A 19,458-nucleotide genomic window follows, 5' to 3' on the forward strand; every position below is an offset into this window, starting at 1 on the left:
TCCAGATGGTGGAGAGAGACTCCTTCCTTTCTCTGCCCTTGCATGGAAATAGTACTTCCAAACACTACACAAGTCCTTTAAAAGAGCCTTTACCTGGTTGTGCATGCTTGTAATTCCCTGCTCTGGAGGCTGATGCAGGAGGATCCCAAGTTCCAGGCCAGCCTCTGGGTACATAGAGAGGCTTAAGATGGAGTAGGAAAGGTTCTCAACAACTACCTGCGATACTGTTACATTGTATATTTTACAACATTTAACATTTGTCGGGTGTTTACCATTTGCTATCACGACACTACTACATCTATGTTCATATTACATTATTTTTAATATAAATAACTACTAACATGAGTTTTAACTAGAGATTCTGACATCCCACACACCCACAAGCTGAGGAGAAACCCCTCTGAAAGGCAAGGGAAAGCCTAAGTTTAAGATAGTGTTTGTTTTCTGTGGATTCGCCATTCTCTCCAGGGACGTTGGTGGCGCAGGCCAGCTAGACCACGTGACCTTTGCTTCACGCACTCACTGGGGCTGAGACAACACCCACCGGAACTGGCTGAGGCTGAGTGCGGAGCAGGCCAGCCTCGAGGCAGCCTGGGAGGCCTGCGGGCCTCAGGTGACCAGTGACCAGTACAGGAACATCCATCTGAGGGCAGGTCCGCAGGTCAGCTAACCGCACCCTCCCCGGCAAGGAGTCTTCATGTGATGAGAGGGGAGGCCTGTAGCCTGAGGTGAAGAGCAACCTGCACAGCACAGGGGCGTCCTTGGGAGGGGCGGCCTGCGGGCATGAAGAAACCAGCCAGCAGCATAGGGGCAGCCATCTGACGGGAGGCCTGTGGGGCCTAAGGTGGAGCCACCAGAGCAGGAGCTTCCCTGTGAGGCCTGAGGTGGCCACCCTTCCCCACTCACCAGCCCAGGAACATCCAGCGGAGGAGGGGCGGCCTGCACCCTGAGGCAGCCACCTCTCCCTGCTGAGGGCCCACCCTCACCCTCACCCTCACCCTCACCCTCAGGCTATGCAGCAGTGTTGATGCCTGCTTCAGTCCCCAGGACGGTGTGGAAGGGGTTTCCAGGACAGGAGAAAGAGAGGTTTCTAAATCAAGTTCCACGTCCCTACCTACGGCCATGCTTTTTTCCACATTGATATACTAATAAGTCTCCTCAGTTTTTCTTGTTCAGGGATTTTATCTACTCTTTATGGCTGCCACAAAAACTTCCAAGTGTGATGAACATTTCAGTGTGGAGAAACTAAAGGAATGGCCAGACCCGGAGTCTGTTTCTTTAATGGAGGTAACATGGCACCGCTTTTTGTTTTTTGTTTTTTGTTTTTTTTTGTTTTTGGAGCTAAGTGATAGTTCTATTTTTTGTTTTGTTTTGTTTTTGGTCTTCAAGACAGGATTTCTCTGCGTAGCCTTATTATGGATTCATTGTCAAGAGTGACATGTGTTCATTTGAATGAGAGTACTTACAGGCCTCTTGATTTTCTTTTTGAGACATTGTCTTTCAATGGAACACAAAATCCTTTGAGTTTAGGACCGATTTGGCCCCACTCGCATGTATGCTTCCAGTGTTGGAACAGTGGTTGGTTTAGATTAGGTATGCAGCAGGGTACAGTGAGTGGAAATGCCTGGGTACAAAGTCATCCTGACGGACGGGGTACCAGCTGGCTGCCAGGTAGGTAATGTAGGTAGGTAAATATGACAGCCCAGAGCTTGCCTTCTGTGTCTGATAATGATTTGTTCATAAAGCTTAATTTTATAGGATTCTTTGGTTTGCCTCATTGTAAAGGAAGGCTTGAGAATTTATCTTGGCCCCTTTGTCATGGTGGCAATAAGAATTTTGAAATATAACTTTAATATTTTTGTGTTTACAAACAGTGGATTTCAGAGGAGCTTCTATGAGTCACTAACATGTCTATATTTTCTGGGGAAAAATGCAAAGAATGACTTATCAGTAACAAAGACTATTTAGACCTCTCTTTTTAAATTAAATTACATTTATTTATATGTCTGTACATGCGGAAGGCATACACACAGGGACAGGATGCCAAAGGACAGTTTTCAGGAACAGGTCCTCTCCTACCACGTGGGTCCCAGAGATTAAACTCAGGTGGTGAGGCATGGTGGCAAGCACCTTTACTGACTGAGCCATCTTGACAATCTCTATCCTCATCACTACCACCACCCCCACCACCCCCACCACCATCACCACCACCATCACCACCACCACCATCACCACCACCACCACCATCACCACCACCATCACCACCACCACCATCACCACCCCCACCACCCCCACCACCACCCCCTGCACCATCCCCATCCCCACCACTACCACCACCATCACCACATCACCACCACCATCATCACCATCATCACCACATCACCACCACCACCATCCCCATCCCCACCACCATCATCATAACAACAACCACCACCACCATCATCATCATCATTTTATAATAGACTTGGCTGGTCTGGCATTTGCTATGTAGACCAGGCTGTCCTGGAACTCACAGAGATGTGCCTGTCTCTGTCTACTGAGTGCTGAGACTAAATGCATAAGCCTGCATGTCCAGCCCAACTTTTTTTTTTTTAAATAAAGAAGGTCATTGACCAAGAATGTTTATAACATTAGGTAATTTAGTTATAATCTTACTAAGAAGGCTAAAAAGTGTGATTTTCCAATGATACTTATCAACATATATGTTTCTACTTCTCTAGTGGTTATTTTGCATTTACAGAACAGTATCAAGGGAACATTTTGTTTTATTTACCTTTTTCATTGCCATCTTAAGATTATTCTGACCAGACTTTAAAGTAGAATTGTACATATTCTAGAACTTATATTGGAGAAGATCCAATTAGCTTTCCAGATACAACTTTGAATTTCATGTGAACATATTAAATTATAGGTAGAAAGTGCAACGCTCCTTTTGAGACTTCTCTTACTTACAGATGTGTTGTCTGAGTTTAAGATTTAGTTGGTTTTGGGGCTGGAGAGATGGCTCAGAGGTTAAGAGCACCGACTGCTCTTCCTGAGGTCCTGAGTTCAATTCCCAGCAACCACATGGTGGCTTACAACCATCTATAATGTGATCTGATGTCCTCTTCTGGCATGCAGGGTACATGCAGGCACAGCATTACATAATAAATAAATAAATAAATAATCTTTTTAAAAAAAGATTTAGTTGGTTGTGATGCATCCAATGTAGGAGAACAGAAGGATGGGCCACAATCGAATACCACAATTCTAAGAAGTCAGGAGTTTCCACTAGAGACCATTTTAGGAGCTAGTGCATCTCTTCCAGACACTGGGTTTGCGTTGCCTTTTCATTTGTTCCACTGGCGATCTGCTCATAGTGGTGCAGCTGAGAGTGCACCATAGTGAGGGCTCAGTGCATCCACTCTAACTCACAAGGGAGGCGGTGAGCCGCTGCGCCAGCCCTGAGCCTCTGGGACTGTCTCACTAAGGCAAGAGTTTTCTGCTTTTTGGGTCCAGCACTAAACTGAACTCTCTGAGTTTTGCAGTTTGTTTGCTGTAACCCAGGCTGGCCAGGTGTGGCACCACCACGCCTACCTCATGCCATTTTGGGGTTTGGACTGAGGGCTTAGAGGGCTTCATGTCTGCCAGGCAAGCACTCTACCAACTGGACCCCATCCCAACCCTTGAGGTTTTGATACATGACAAGACCTAGCAGAAGGCAAATCTTCTGCTTCTAAAATATAGTTATATGAATGTGTGAAAAGAGAGCTCATTTTATGTAAAAATTATTAGTCGGCTTCTCGGGACTTTATTATTTTATTTTAAATTACGTGCTATATGTAGATAAGTGCACTCTAGTGCAGGTGCTTACAGAGGCTAGAGGCGCTGGATCCCATGGAGCTGGAGTTACCTACCGGCAGTTGTGAACTGAACTGTTGGCCATAGGGGTGCGGAATCAAGCCTGGCCCTCTGCATGAGAAGTGTGTGCTCATAACTGCTGAACCGTCCTCTCCAGCCCTAGCTTCCTGTAACTTTAACAAGATGATTCAATGATGCAATGTCAGGGATATGTTTCAGGTCAATCTAGGTGGATGACAGAAAAATGAGTAGGGTTTGTATGAAAAGAGACTGAGTTACAACTTATTAAAACTAGGCTGTGGGGTCATGGAGAATAGTACTGAAATGTTTTCACAGTAACGAGTCAGAACTATGTTTTGAGATACAGGCATCAGATTTGCGGTAGCGGTATTGGAATATTGCCCTGGGACTTGTCATTCCAATTGTTCCTTCAGTTCTTTTGACCTACTCTTCAATTTTGTTTTTAGGTACTAGCTAGAGAAGACATCGACGAGGCTGTGCATGCATTATTATTTAGAGAAAACTATATTGTGAAGGTAAGATCTGGCTGCACACTCTGTTGTGGAGGAGCAGGAGGGAATGCAGCACAGTGTGACCAAGAGTTGATGTTGTCATGCTCTGCAGCTATGAAGATTAAAATGCTTAAAAGAGCAAAGATGGAACTGGGCGTGGTGGCACACGCCTTTAATTCCAGCACTCAGGGAGGCAGAGGCAGGCAGATCTCTGTGAGTTCGAGGCCAGCCTGGTTCAAAAAGCAAGTACAGGATAGTCAAGGCTACACAGAGAAACCCTGTCTTGAAAAACAACAAAACAAAACAAAAAGGCAAAGATGTGTTTGGCTCAGAGATTCGGGGGTTCTGTGCGCTGTCACTTCAGTCCCTCACTCTTCATGTATGATGGAGCAAAGCGTAATGGCAGGGCACCAGAGCTGCTCCCATCCATCTGGGCATCCAGGAACAAAGTGAAGGCAATGAAGAGGCCAGAGTCTCAGTACCTTTCTCAAAGGCTTGCTCTTGACAACCTAACTTCTGGCTGCCAACCCTGCCTTCTAAAGTCTTCACCTCACTCCCGAGACCCATCACCTGGAAACACAAACCAACACACAAGTTTGGGGGACATTTGACATTCAAGCTGCAGTATTCTGCCAGAGAGACCGATGGGCAGGCAGAGTGCGCCACCTCTGATGTACACCTTTAAGCTGTGTGGCCCTGAGATTATGCTACCTCCTTCCTTGTAGGATCACTAAAAGCTCCCAGAGGTCTGCTCTTAAAGAATCTGCGGGATTATTTTAACTACTTCCCCTCTTTGACTTGTACTATGAAAACTTGCCTCTTTTTCCTACTTTCCCATACTGCATTGGGTTATATAAAGTCACCAAAATCAATTAGTATTTAAAGGTAATGACTGATTAAGTGACTGATCATCTCTATGGAGTTAACACACTTTAAAGGAGTTAACTCCCATCTGAAAGATTGCAATTTAGTATTTTAGGAATACCTTGACATTTTCATTGTCATTTGTAATTTACAAAATAGATGAACATTCATTCTTTTTTTAAAAATTAATTTATTTAATTCTGTATAGTGTTCTGCCTGCATGTACACCTGTAGGCCAGAAGAGGGCATCAGATCACACTACAGATGGTTGTGAACCACCATGTGGTTGCTGGAAATTGAACTTAGGACCTTTGGAAGAGCAGGCAGCACCCTTAGCCACTGAGCCATCTCCCCAGCCCCAGAACATTCATCCTTTCTCTCAAAATATACTGTTAGAGAGCAGTGGGCCAGGCAGTAACTAAATTACTTGCCCATAAATTCTTATCTGAACAGCATAGACTTAGCCTCCAGTCACAGGTCAGAGAGTGGTATCAAAGCAGGTCTGGTGTCTTTCCTCTTCCAGGTCAGGCACAGACCTTGTGGTGACGCCTAGATATGGAATGCATGACTGGGTAACATTTTGAAAAAATTTAAAGGAAATTTGGTGCGTTGGGGAAAGTTTCATAGGGTTCATGAGTTGGTTAACAGTTCAATCCCGGGCTGGAGAAATGGCTCAACCATTAAAGGCTAGGCTCACAACCAAAAATATAACAGTGCGAGGGCGTAGGGTGGTTTAGAGTTTCCCATATTTTCCTCTGCCCTGTGTTCCCAAGTTCTCTCTCTCTGCAGTTTATTCTGCGTTCCAGTTACTTGGTGTGAGACGCTAGGCAGCATTAATGGGAAACCTTAGGATGGGTTTTTTCTCCCTCACTAATAAAATGATAGTAAGTGAACATTCTCATTATCTGTCCTGTTTATATTGCTTTGTTAGAGACTGGATAAGTATTTTCAGCATCTAGATGCTTCTAAGGAAAGAAGAAAAGAGATGTTACATAAAAAATGGGTTGAAAATGTGGTACAGCCTCTTCAGCAGAGAATTATAGAAAAAGTAATTTCATATAGAAGACCTGGAAAACGTCAAGTGAAATATGAATACTGCTTAAAGCACGCAAAGAGACTGGTACTGGACTTTATTATCCCTTTTACTTAACTGTGATGTCGTTGCTTTTCTTTTCCTCCTGCTGGTTTCCTCTCCTTCCTAACATGTCCAGGTCATCTCATCGTTCTCATGTCTGCCTGATGCTGCTCGCAGCTCTGGGTGTTAGGTAGAAAGAGGAAGGGAAGGTGTCCAGGACTCGATGTTCCCTGGTCCTTTGGTCAGGAAGTCTCCAGCACTCCCGCCCTCCTTTCAGCTCTCCATAGCAGGTCTGGGCCAATAGCAAGCCCGAGTTCTGCGCAGGGCCAGGAGAATGTGCGCCCCTCCAGTCCCTGCAGTGGGAGGAAGGGGCTGACCGGCCATCTCCTCAGGTGGCCGTTAGGTTTCGGGACAGACAGTGCTTTTCTGTTGTGTTTTCCACTGTGAGGTCAGGAACCTCCTCAGGGGTTTATGTCTTCCCCACAGTGCCAAATTTAAGTCCGCCGGTTTTAAATGTACCCCATAGGGTCGTTGCTCTTTGGTTTCTTTGGTCCGCCACAGCCCACATATTGACTAGAGAGGAAAGGCTTAGATAGAGTGTTGGAGTCATTGAGAATTAGGGCCCTGAAAAAGTGGCGGAGCAGCTAAGAAGCACTGGGAATTATCAAGTATATTTATGAACAAAATTTCAGAAAATGTGCATTGAATATTAATTCCTAAGTGTCTTCAGAGCTGGAACTCAAGATGTAATCTAAGTGTCTTGAAATCAAAGAATGTGATCTTTCAGGAGTGTAAAAGAGGAGAAGAGCAAAAGAGGGTGTCTTCCCAAGGCTATGGTTAGGGGATAGCATTCCTTTTTAATAGCATCTGTGCCTCCCACCCCCTGACACTAATGTTCCTTAACCCTGCTCTCCTCCGTAACTCTGCTGTCCTCATTGTCTTTTTATATTTTTAGCCAGGGTTTCTCTGTGTATCCTTGGCTGTCCTGGACTCACTTTGTAGACCAGGCTGGCCTCGAACTCATAGAGATCCACCTGCCTCTGCTGCGATTAAAGATGTGCACCACCCCCCATCCCCACCTCATCTTTCCTCTTAAGAGGGTGCTCCAAGGAGGACTCCTCCCAGGACTGGTTAGAATAGTGCCTGTGCTCCTAAAGGTGTAAGCTGGTGCTGTCATAACTATGCTGCTACGTGGTGTGATTTGTCTGTGAGGATAGAACTTGGCCTTGGTGGATTATGGAATGGCTGCACAAACATCATTGACTGATATAGTGATTTAGTAAAACTGCAAGTAGATGCTGTCTCTTCCATGTGGGTAGGCCTCCCTCCTTTCTCCTACCAGCCCTCCCATCCAGTGAGACTCTCCCACTGGAGGCAGGTGTGGCAGTCCACTGGAGGCGGGTGAGGCCGTCCACTGGAGGCGGGTGAGGCAGTCCACTGGAGGCGGGTGAGGCCGTCCACTGGAGGCGGGTGAGGCAGTCCACTGGAGGCGGGTGAGGCAGTCCACTGGAGGCGGGTGAGGCCGTCCACTGGAGGCGGGTGAGGCCGTCCACTGGAGGCGGGTGAGGCAGTCCACTGGAGGCAGGTGAGGCAGTCCACTGGAGGCGGGTGAGGCCGTCCACTGGAGGCGGGTGAGGCAGTCCACTGGAGGCGGGTGAGGCAGTCCACTGGAGGCGGGTGAGGCAGTCCACTGGAGGCGGGTGTGGCCGTCCACTGGAGGCGGGTGTGGCAGTCCACTGGAGGCAGGTGAGGCAGTCCACTGGAGGCGGGTGTGGCAGTCCACTGGAGGCGGGTGAGGCAGTCCACTGGAGGCGGGTGTGGCCGTCCACTGGAGGCGGGTGAGGCAGTCCACTGGAGGCGGGTGAGGCAGTCCACTGGAGGCAGGTGAGGCCGTCCACTGGAGGCAGGCTCTCCTGCGGCGCTGCGGGCTGACATTTAGGTCTTGACCGGGCGGCTTTGGTAGATTAAGGCGATACTTCTGCACTTAGCACCAGATTTAAACAGTCCACTGTAAATTGTGACCTTAAACAGTCGTTTTTCTCTGTAGACTGAAGCCTCTCCATTGTGCGAATGCCTGTTTCAAAGACAGCAAGAGCTCAGAGAAATGAAAGGAACCAGTTACCAATATGGCACAGGTGCTTTGTGACCAGAGGCGGCAGGCATTGAAGACACAGCTAAGTGTCAAATACTCCCCACCCTAAGAGCCCCGGACTTGCTGTTAAAGAGTTTGATTTTGCTCTTATGTCTTCCTGCAGGAAAACAGAATGACACAAAAAAAGAAGCCAAAGAAGCTAAGAGGGTCCCCCTATTCACCAGATCACCCCAGCTCATGCTCACCTCCCATAGCATCGTGCCCAAAGAGAGGCAGAGAGCCCCTGCCCGTGCCGCATGGAATAAGCCTGGTGGTGCATGCAGGTACTGAGTAGCCAGATAAGCCAGCCAGCGCGAGCTCTAGGAAGCAGCCGGGAAAGCGGACAAAAAAGGGAGTAAGAGGAGGGAAGGGGGATGGAAAGCTGTTGGTGGCCAGTGAACCTGGGTGATACAGTCAATATGTTTTTAGGTGTTTATAACAAAGCAGTTTTTGAAAACCAATGTGATTTTTCACTTCAACAGAACAAAGTAGGAGCCGAGTCATAATAGTTTCAAAAGTGTAGAAAACTAATGTAGCTAAAATGTAGCCACAATACCCCAAATTAGCTCATAGTATAGGGAGATAGAAATTAACGTACTTAATTTGCAGTAGAGAAATCACAGTGAAACACTGAAAGTTTTTTCCTTGAGTTTATGAATCAAAGAAACTCACTATTGCCATTTCAGCTTTGTGCCATCGATCTTAATTAATAAGACAAGGGGAAGATCTAAAAGGTAAAAGAAATGGAAACCAATGAATAAAACCTTTCATATGTAACAGAACATATAATGCTCTATATAGAAAAACTCAGAGCCAGGCATGGTGGCGCACGCCTTTAATCCCAGCGCTCTGGGAGGCAGAGGCAGGAAGATCTCTGTGAGTTCGAGGGCCGCTTGGTCTACATAGTGAATCCAGGACAGCCAGGGCTACGCAGAGGAACCCTGTTTTCAAAACAAAACAAAAAGACAAAAAGAAAAACTCAGAAGGCTATAAATAATTTTTTTGTTGTTTTTTTAAGACAAGATTTTTCTGTGAAGCCCTGGATGTTCTGAAATATAGTAAAATATTAAAAACAAAAGAATTTCAGGGAGAGACTCAGGAGCTCCCACCCCTAACTGAGAGGCGTTTGACAGTTGATGGCTTTTAGGAAAGGGGGAATGCCTTTTTCTTGAGGCCCTTGGTAGTTGACCATGCTTCAGTGGATGGCCCCGCTCTCGGGAGTATATGAGCAGCACAGATTGGATTTGGTGAGTTATTAACAAAAAGAAAAAAAAGGGTATGAAGTTGGGAGGCTGAGGGATGAGAGATGGGGAGGAATCGGGGAGGAGTTAAGGGAGGAGCGAGGAATCGGGGAGGAGTTAAGGGAGGAGCGAGGAGTAACTGTGATCAAAGTACATTGTATATACACATGTGAGGTTCTCAGTTAACTAAAATATTAAAGTAATAAAGTTTAGAAAGACTATCAAGTACAAAGCCAATTTACAAATCATTTTTATTTCTCTCTATCTAGCCAGAAACTTAAATCATGTATGATAGTAACAAAATAGGAATACTTCTAACTATCCACAGGACCACATCACGATTTCTCAGATGCAGTGCTTCCTGGTACTTGGGACCAGAAGATGTTTTATACTGAGGAACTTTGTCACAGGTTTCATAGCAGTATCCAGACAGCCTCACTTCCCTGACAGTGAGAACTAGCTCCAAATGCTCTGAGGATAAAATCAGTCCTGAGAAATACTCCTTTAAGAGAAATAAAATAAGAACCAAATTAATAGGAAGACATACTATGTTCCTGATCAGAACACTGGAAACTGTAAACTTGAAAGTTTTCAAATTTATCTATATATTCAATGTAATCTGAATAAAATTATATTTGGTGTTTGTGTTTGTGTGTGTGTGTGTGTGTGTGTGTGTGTGTGTGTGTGTGTGTGTGCGTGCGTGCTTATGTTTTCATGGAACTTGAGCTAATTCTAAATTTTATAGGAAGCCTATTCTATCAGATATCAAAGTTATTTAAACCTTGTACCAAATCAGCAATTAGACCAAAGTAGAGAATGCAGAAATTAAGTACACATAGACAGTTCGTTTGTACCAAACTAAAGCTATAGTGCAGAGCAAGGGGGATAGTTCAGTATTTTCAATAATTGCTACTGGGACATAGGTTTCATTATGAGGGGATTAAATTGGATTCCGTCATCTATACAAAAACTAATTACAATTAGATTCTAACAAATTTTGGAAAGAAAACCTGAAATCTCTAGGCCTGCCATGCTGTCAGCCAAACCCCCAAATAGTGGAGTCCGGAGGATCAGTCTCTAGCCCGATACTGTACCTTGTACTTGAAATATTCAGACTCTGAGGGGAAATATATCAGTGTCTTGTGCTTGAAATGGTCACAAGTTGAAATAGTTTGAGGGTTAAGAATTCTCTCTCCCTGGGGCTGGAGAGATGGGTTATTGGTTAAGATCATTGGCTGCTCCTCCAAAGGACCCAAGTTCAAATCTCAGACCCACATGGTGATTTACAACTGTCTAACTCCAGTTCCAAGGAGATTTAATGCCCTGTAGAGGAATTTTAATTCAGAACATTTAATTCAGAGGACCTCCTCTGGAAAGAGATCATATCCAAAAACCTTCTAGATTTGGCCCGAATACAGACACACCTTTAATCCCAGGAGACAAAGACAAGTAGATCTCTGAATTCAAGGACAGCCTGGTATAGAGCCAGGTTTCATGTGGTCCATGGTGGTACTGTTCTGGTCAGTTCAGTTCAGGCATGTCGGTTGAGTCAGTGAGTTGAGAGGCAGTGCAGTAGAGTTGAGTTCATGGCAGTTCAGCTTGTTGAATTCAGAGACAGTTTTTACTGGGAGAGCTTTACAGAGACAGGTTGAAGAGAGAACAAGCCAGACACAGGTGAAGACGGAACAAGCCAGAGAATGAGAAGGAGCCAGAAGATTAGAACAGATGTCTAGATTTAGTTTGAGACCAAGCAGAGAAGTCCAGACAGAAGCTGAGAGAAGCCAGTTTGAATCAGTCAGCTTGAGAGGGGTTTGAGCCAGAATAGCTGAGTTCAACCAACAAGCCAGAGTTCAGAAAGAGCTAGAAAGGGTGAGGTTATTCAGTAGTAAGTCTCAGAGGCTGAAAACATCCTAGACCTAGGTTAGATTGTGCTGAAACTACAAGCTTCCAGTACTAGGCCTAGGTTAGCAGAATGACAATTAAATCAGGCAAATAAAAATTACTTTTATAATGCTTTCTGACCTCCATGGGGACTACATATGTGTAATACATGGATATACATATAGGCACAACATTCACACACATAAAAATGAATGAATCTCTAAAACAAGCAAAAACACGCAGACACATACATACATACACACACATACATACACACAAGAACTCACTCCTGGAAGTCTCTCCTTCCTGGTACTATGTCTGCAGCTATCCAGTGACTTCACAGTCATGAACGTTCCATGTAGATTTCCTGGTTGTTGCAATAGATGCACTCTGTGCAGATCTTACCTCCTTGCAGAAAATCACAAGTGTCTCACCCCCCCTGCCCCCGCTTTTGAGGCAGGATTTTGCATTAGGATTCAGGAATACCCACACACTGACCACTCACATGCCAGACTCAGGTTGATGGAAGTTTATACTGAGGAGGCTATCTCAGGCTGATCCCCAAATGTTGTCGTATAAGAACAGCCACATAAACCACTCAGACACCAATCCCAGTCACATATGAATGATTTAGTAAACACAGCATCCCGAGACTGACCATGGACACAGTGGACTTGGGAGCCGAACTATGACACTGGCCTGTTTGTTTGTTTTGTTCTTTTCCTCCTCCTCCTCCTCTTCCTCTTCTTCTTCTTTTTGGTTTTTTTGAGACAGGGTTTCTCTTTGTAGCCTTGGCTGTCCTGGACTTTCTTTGTAGACTAGGGCGGCCTCGAACTCACAGAGATCCACCTGCTTCTGCCTCCCGGATTCCTGGGATTATAGATGTGTGCCACTGGGCCCGGCCCAGCTTCCTGACCTGTTTCCTTTTTCTTCTTGTCTTTTTTCTTTTTGGTTTTTCTTTTTCTTTTTCTTTTTTTTTTTTGAGGCAGGTTTTCTCTGTATAGCCTTGACTATCCTGGACTCACTTTGTAGACCAGGTTGGCCTTGAACTCACAGGGATCTTCCTGCCTCTGTCTCTTAAGTGCTGGGATTAAAGGTGTTTGCCACCACCACCCAGCTCCTGGCCTGTTTCTAAGGAGGCTTTTTATAAGAAAAACTGTAATCAGGTAACAACCAGGTAACCAGGTGGAAAGCAAGGGGAGAACAGCACTGAATTATTTTGACAAGCTAAATGCAAGAAAAATCAATTTTGTTCCAAGTACATTGTCGCATTTTAATCTGATTGGCTAGGATATAGGCTTGGGAACTTTCCAGTTTCCCAGCATTCCCTGAGAACCTGACTTTAATTTCACCTTGTGATCAAAGAGACTTAAAAACAAAATGGCTTCTGTTATGCTAACGATGAAAGCAGACTCTGGTGCCCTCTGTTTGATTACTTCCCCCTGGTGCAGGAGGCCTGGTGGCACTCAGAGGAAGGGGAAGCAGGCTACTAGGATGAGACCTGGCAGGCTGTGATCATATGGTGGGGGAGGAGGTCCCCTTCTGTCACAGACCTAGGCGAGGGGAATAGGGTCAAAGAGGGAAGGAGGGAGGGGAACAGCAAGATATAAGTGAGGGGATAACAATGGAGATGAAATCTGAATAAATTGTTAAAAAAAAAAAAGAAAGCAAAAAGGAGTAGGATATCTGTAGGTAAAATAAATGTAAAACCATAACCTATTTTTAAACTGAAAGCTTCAATTGCAGAGTGTAAGCCTGCACTCTAGGGCGATAAAATACTGAAGAAATGACTACTATAAAAAAATAGAATGATGGGTAACCTTTGTGGAAAATAACTGGGTCCTTATTAGGATATAGGTCATGCAGGGGTATCTGAATTAGAGCTGTCTTTTCTGACTAAGAAGTGTATTGTCAAAAGTTATTCCCTTTGGTTTGTGTGTGTGTGTGTGTGTGTGTGTGTGTGTGTGTGTGTGTTGTATTATATCTCATAATAAACAGGTACACTAATGAAAAAAAAAAGATGGAAGCAGATGTTAACAGAGGAGCTACAGTTCTAAGCAGGTTACAACCGGCTAAGTCTGGCCCTAGACTCTCCGCCCCACCTCTGCTTCTCAACAGGCAACCTCTGCTCCTGGCATCACGTTTTCCTGCCGGCTTCATCTCATCCCCCAGTGGCTTGCATTGTGTTCTGCTCCTCCTTCACAGTGCCCTCCAACTTTAAGACCACTGTTTATTTAAACACTAACAATTACGTGTCTTCTCATGGAAAAGGAGGCTTTGTCTTACTCTCTCCTCCTCACCCTCCCTCGCAGCTCCTCAGCCTCTGTTGTCACAGCTCCACTAGCCTCCTTTAGTCTGGCCTTTTTCACTGAAAAGGTTGAAAGATCACTTCCCAACGGAAACTCTTCAGTGGCCTCCCATAACCTTCACAGTGGAGTTCCTTCCTTACAGCCTGTGAGACACTGTCTGACCCCTGCTACCAGCCTGGCTAGAAGACTGGAAATCCCTTTTTCTTTTTCTTTCTTTCTTTCTTCTTTTTTTTGTTTTTTTTGTTTTTTGAGACAGGGTTTCTCTGTGTAGCCTTGGCTGTCCTGGACTCCCTTTGTAGACCAGGCTGACCTTGAACTCACAGCGATCTGCCTGCCTCTGCCTCTTGAGTGAAAAATCCCTTTTTCTTAAGGCAGATAAATACATACTAGTCACAAAAACCTCTGGGTTAAACCAACTGTTTACCATGGTCTGATCTAACAGGCCGTTGTGTATTTTTGCTCCTCGGTTGCCTCGGTTATGTTAACACAGGCAAATGTAACTCCCCCCAACACAGGCCTTGAGTGCTGGGCTGCGTCTTATTTATTTCAGTGTTTCCAGTGGATGGACGATGAGCAAGTTCCTATGATATGAATAAGGGATGAAGAAAAGAGAAGGTTTATTTCCTTAGTTGGAATAGGCAGCGGTGGCAACAACTCTCTGAGAGGACATGTCCGGAGGGTGCCTTGTTTCATGAGGCAGGAACTTAAGAGCGATAGGCTAGATTAACCAGGGGTAGTTGGTTACAAAAAGCAGAATCTTTCTCAAGTACCAAAGGGGAGAAGGCTAGGTACATCAGAAAGTCCCTTTATGTCAGACCATCAGCAGGACAGGCAGGATGCTGAGGGACCACGCGCCCATCCTCTCCTCTGAGGCTCTGTGGTTCTCACCATCTCTCCTTCCGAAGCTGCTTCATTTCTGTTTTCTTTGTTTTGTGCCTGTGCTGCCAAGTGCAAGTGCAGTTGTCCCTGCTCTCTGGTCAGAGTTTCCACAGGCTGCCTAGTGGCTCCTCTGTTCCCATCCCAGGTCTCAGGGCCGAGGCACTGATAGTTTGCCTTAGCCCCCCTCCACCTGAGCTGCTTGGCTTACGGAAGGTTTATTTAGCTCATAGTTTGGGAGGGAAGTTTGCAATCAAGTAGCCTTAATTGCTTTGGGCCTCTGACGGCAGGAGTTTCGGAAGAGAGAGACTGCTCAGGAAGCAGAGAAAGAGAAAGGAAGAAGCCACGGTTCCACAGTCTCTTTCCCCCCAGAGCTCAGGACCTCCTCATCTAACCTCATCCTTTAAAGGCCCACAGCGTTCCCAGTGCCAACTCCCTGGAGCCCAGGCCTCCCCATATGGACATTATCCCAGCCCGGGCAGAGGGATAGGCACCAGTGAGATCTAGCCAGCTCTTTGTTTTCACGAAATGAATATTGGGTTCATCCAGTAACTTCTGAATGGTAGAATTGTTTGTGCTGAGTTGAGTTTTTTTCTTTTTTCTTCTCAGTTCTATAATGCTCGTCAGTACATCAAAGCTACATCTGCCTCAGGAAGAGAAGACCGTCAACCTAAGCCAGCTTGCTTTTGAAAGGCAATTCCGGTCCTCAAAGCTCAACCAGGAGAACAGAGAGTCTGAAAAGAAGGGTCTAGTAAGCTGAGGTCTGGGAGTGGGGCTGGGTGGGTGTGGTTTGCAGCACCCAGTGTGCAGCAAGCACCAGTGCAGAATGGAGCCTGGCAGATCCCTCCCCACCTCAAAGAGGAGGTGGTAGCCAAAGTCTGGAATGAAGCTCCGCAGTGGTGGCGCACGCCTTTAATCCCAGCACTTGGGAGGCAGAGGCAGGTGGATCACTGTGAGTTCAAGGCCAGCCTGGTCTACAAAGTGAGTCCAGAACAGCCAAGGTGACACAGAGAAACTGTATCTCAAAAAACAAAACCCCCAAAAACCCCAAAACAAAACAAAGCAACAACAACAAAACAAATTCTGGAGTGAAAAAGTAGAGGCAGCAGGGAGTGTTCAGTTCATGCAGTGAGATGGTGGGTGGCTAGGGGCTCGGTTCCTCTGCCCTGATGGGCACTGAGCAGGGAAGGGACCTAGAAACACAGCCTATGTGGGACCTGAACCCCACAAGTGTCTATCTGTCCTTACAAGGTGAGGGCCAGGAAGACTGGCCAGAGCTGGCTCACCACTAACTTCAGCTCTTCTTTCCTGAGCCTTCATCCCTCTCAATAGTTTTCTGCTATTTATTATTTACTACACCAAAGACAGATCAAAGATTTTGTTCTTAGGCTGGCATAATGGTGCACACAGCCCTGGGAGCCGAGGGCAGGAAGATAAAAAATTCTAGATTAAGCCAGGCACTGTGGCACATACTGGTAATCCCAGCACTATGGGAGGCAAAGGCAGGCAGATCTCTGTGAGTTCAAGGCCAGCCTGGTCTACAAAGCATGTACAGGGCAGCCAAGGCTACACAGAGAAACCCTGTCTTGAAAAAAAAAAGAATGAAACAAACAAACAGTTCTAGACCAGAGGCTGCAGAGATGGGTTATCTGTTAGGAGCCCTGGCAAGGACTCGCGTTTGATTCCCAGCATCCACACGGGCTAACAACCTTCCAGTTTCAGGAGATGTGATGCCTTTTTCTGGTCTCTGTGTGTATTGTATATATACAGTACACAGATGTACATGTTGGCAAAACACCCATACACATAAAATAACACCTTTAAACAGAATTTGAGGCCAGCTTGGTCACATAGCAAGACCCTGTCTCAAAACACTACCTTACCACCACCAGCAACAAAAATTCTTCTTAATTCTGTTATAATAGGGAATTTAATGAAATAGGGAATTATATGAAAAAGGGATGGAGGGCAAAGTGAGCTCTTCTATATTTTAAAAAGGAATTTTCCAAGCACAGATTTGCACATAGGACTAACAAATGCATGGGCTCCCAGCGTCCTTCTCTCCCCTGTCTCCCTCTCAGAAGCCTGAGGCTTAGAGCCCCCAGGCCTGCAGCCCATCCTGCAGCATGCAGCATGTGAGTGCACGCCTCTTCTTACTGGCTGCTCCTTTTACCTCTGCCACATGCCAAGAGCCAGAACAGGTCCCTCTTCAGCTTGGAAACAGAAAAATTGTTATATTAACCTTTTTTGTTCTTGATAATTTCATATGTATATACAATGAAACATCATTTATGTACCCCATATTTCTCCCACCTCCCCCCCCAAGTCACTCTCAACACAGCCCCTTCCCAAATTCATGTCATCATCTTCCTCTGCTTCCTCTTTGATAACACATTAAGTGCAGTCAGTGCTGCCCATAGGTGTTTGCTTGTGGGGCCAGCTGCAGTGTGTGTGGAGCCTGCCTAGCCCTGGCAACACATTAAAGCTAAGAAAGAGATTCCCCTGCCTCAGCAGGTATAAACTGTCATAGCTCCTCAGTAGGGCATGGGGTCTGGTGACATCCCCATCAATGCAGAATTCTGGCTGGATTGACTAAGTATCACAGCTGTTGCAAGTTCATGAGGGCAACAGCCACAGCCTCTCCCCATTGTCAATCAGGCACACACACACGCGCACACACACATACACACATATACAACTTTGTATATTTATATACTTTTTTGAGAAAGGGTCTCACTATGTAGCTCTGGCTGTCCTGGAATTCCCTGTGTAGGCCACACTGGCCTCAAACTCATAGTGATCCACCTGCCTCTGCCTCCCCAGTGCTGTGCCACTACACCTGGCTCTTACCTTCTACCTCCTCTTTCTTAGTGTTCCCTGAGCCTTGGTGGTGGTTGGGGACATTGAGAATGGTGCTCCATTTAGGGTTTGGGACACTCAAATCTCTTATTCTCAGCACTGAATCAGACATTTTGTGACCCAGTTTCTACTCAGTGTGATGCTCTCAGTCTCTTTAGAAACAAATTCTCCCTTCAGGCAGAGACAGCCTTTTAATAAAGAAACAGGACACTGCCATCTATGGCGCTTACTCAAGAACTGAGCTGTCAAGTTACATATAAACAGCAAAACAACAACAACAAAAACCAACTGACCAAACAAAAAAACAAAATAACAAACCAACCAACCAACCAACCAACCAACCAAAAAACCAAAAACCAACCAACCAAAAAACCAAAAACCAACCAACCAACCAACCAACAACCAACCAAACAAAAAACCTCCTAATGTTTAAGTAAGTTTTTGGTTTTTGTGTTGGTCCTCACTTCTTGTGACCCTCAATCACTGTGGTCCACAAGCCACACGTTGGACACGCCCTCTGGGATGGAAGCTGACTTATACACATCCTCCTGTCTGTCTGTGCCTGTCTCTTTTCAGTGTTTTAAATGCAATAGTTTATTTCTGCTCAAGTACCGGTAGTGAGTGGATTAGCAGGTCAGGAGACTGTCCTGCTTCAGGACCTTGGGGTCTTTGCTATCTTCAGCACCAGGCTTCCAAGGACTCATTCCTGTTAATGCTTTTTTGTTTGTTTTGTTTTTAAAATGTAGGACAGGTTTAAAGGCAGCAAGTTTTTTCTTTTATATTTGCTGGGTCCAGTCACATGGCTGTCCCTAACAGTGGGGTACAAAGGTGTTAAGGAACACCGTGGAGGGGGATTGTTCTGGGGCCAGCTAGTCACTCAGCCACACCATAAAGGTAGGTGGAGCTGCAGACATGGAGAGGCTCTTTAGACCCACACAAACCACAGAAACTGTCTGAAAGGGCAGGAGGGCTGGGTATGGGGCAAGGTCTGTGGGGTCCTTTCTCTTGTGGGGGCCTGCTTCATCAACACTACATGCAGTCTTTTTCTCCTGTGAACAGGTTTCAGGGACCCAACCACAGAGAGCACGATCCTGGGCAGCAGCAGACAGCCGACATGCGCAGGGGCCCCCACCTGTGGCAAGAAGAGTGATGACAGCAGAATTCCTGGGGAAGCACCTGGCGTCCCTGCAGGGCGCAGCCAGGTCAGGCCTCCAGTGGTCATAGAGCTTCAGCACCCTCGCATCGCACATATGACTGACATGTACCATACTGAGAATGATGCTTTTCCCTAGGTAGGAGGCTACTGCAAGAAATATCCATGTAACAGCACTTAGTGTTTTGAGCTCTGGCTGTGAACTAGGAAGTGTGTGTGTGTGTGTGTGTGTGTGTGTGTGTGTGTGTAGTGCTTTTGTTTTACTGTAACACTTAACAGCAAGACAGCTTTATCTTCTCCCAGTACTTGGCGCTCAGAGGGACTCTGAGCCTGGCTTGGGGCCAGTCCCAGCTCAAAGGCATCAGGGCTTTATTCAGGTTCAATCCTGTCCGTGCTCCAGGGCGCACCCTCCCCACAGGTAATCAGGCATGACAGTGGGAGCCAAACTGCTAAGAATGCGGCTGTCACTGCATGTCGCCTCTTTGGGCACTTGAAGGGGTTTGACGGGGACTCAGGTTGTGTGAGGGCTCCCTGCTTCCTGGTGGATGGAAGGAGTCTCCTCATATCCTCTAGAACACTGGGCTCCCATTTCCGTAGGGAAGAGAACTTGATTTCCTCAGAGGCAGATCTGGGTCCCTAGGTAAAGGCGACAACTGGAGTTCCTGGCTGTAGCCTCTCTAACCATCAAAGTCATGTGACTCAGATCCTGGCTTCAGT

General features: G+C 46.0%; 1 protein-coding gene across 4 annotated transcripts; it reads left to right on the forward strand.

The window, feature by feature from the left end:
• The first annotated feature begins 532 nt into the window (after window positions 1–532).
• On the forward strand, window positions 533–19,399 carry FAM228A (family with sequence similarity 228 member A). 4 transcript variants are annotated; one of them, XM_084793446.1, is made up of 8 exons: window positions 533–661; window positions 1,177–1,287; window positions 4,308–4,376; window positions 6,148–6,336; window positions 8,339–8,426; window positions 8,547–8,706; window positions 15,339–15,480; window positions 18,648–19,399. In XM_084793446.1, exons 2-8 carry the CDS (start codon window positions 1,195–1,197, stop codon window positions 18,810–18,812), a joined length of 906 nt encoding a protein of 301 aa, XP_084649572.1. In that variant the 5' UTR covers window positions 533–661; window positions 1,177–1,194; the 3' UTR covers window positions 18,813–19,399. The 4 variants fall into 4 exon arrangements, with proteins under 4 accessions (XP_084649572.1, XP_084649573.1, XP_084649571.1 ...); XM_084793447.1 differs by having other exon boundaries at window positions 569–661; window positions 1,163–1,287; XM_084793445.1 differs by having other exon boundaries at window positions 591–728.
• The last annotated feature ends 59 nt before the right edge of the window (window positions 19,400–19,458 follow it).

This window comes from Acomys minous (assembly GCF_964271855.1).
Source record: "Acomys minous genome assembly, chromosome: 8".
NCBI lineage: Eukaryota > Metazoa > Chordata > Mammalia > Rodentia > Muridae > Acomys > Acomys minous.

What these genes read in the sequence shown, in the direction of transcription:
- FAM228A (XM_084793446.1), top strand. Translation starts at nt 1,195, where the DNA reads ATGGCTGCCACAAAAACTTCCAAGTGTGATGAACATTTCAGTGTGGAG. An exon ending in GAGAAAACTATATTGTGAAG is followed by an intron (nt 4,377 to 6,147) that starts GTAAGATCTGGC and finishes TTGCTTTGTTAG; the next exon opens with AGACTGGATAAGTATTTTCA. An exon ending in AGTCTGAAAAGAAGGGTCTA is followed by an intron (nt 15,481 to 18,647) that starts GTAAGCTGAGGT and finishes TCCTGTGAACAG; the next exon opens with GTTTCAGGGACCCAACCACA.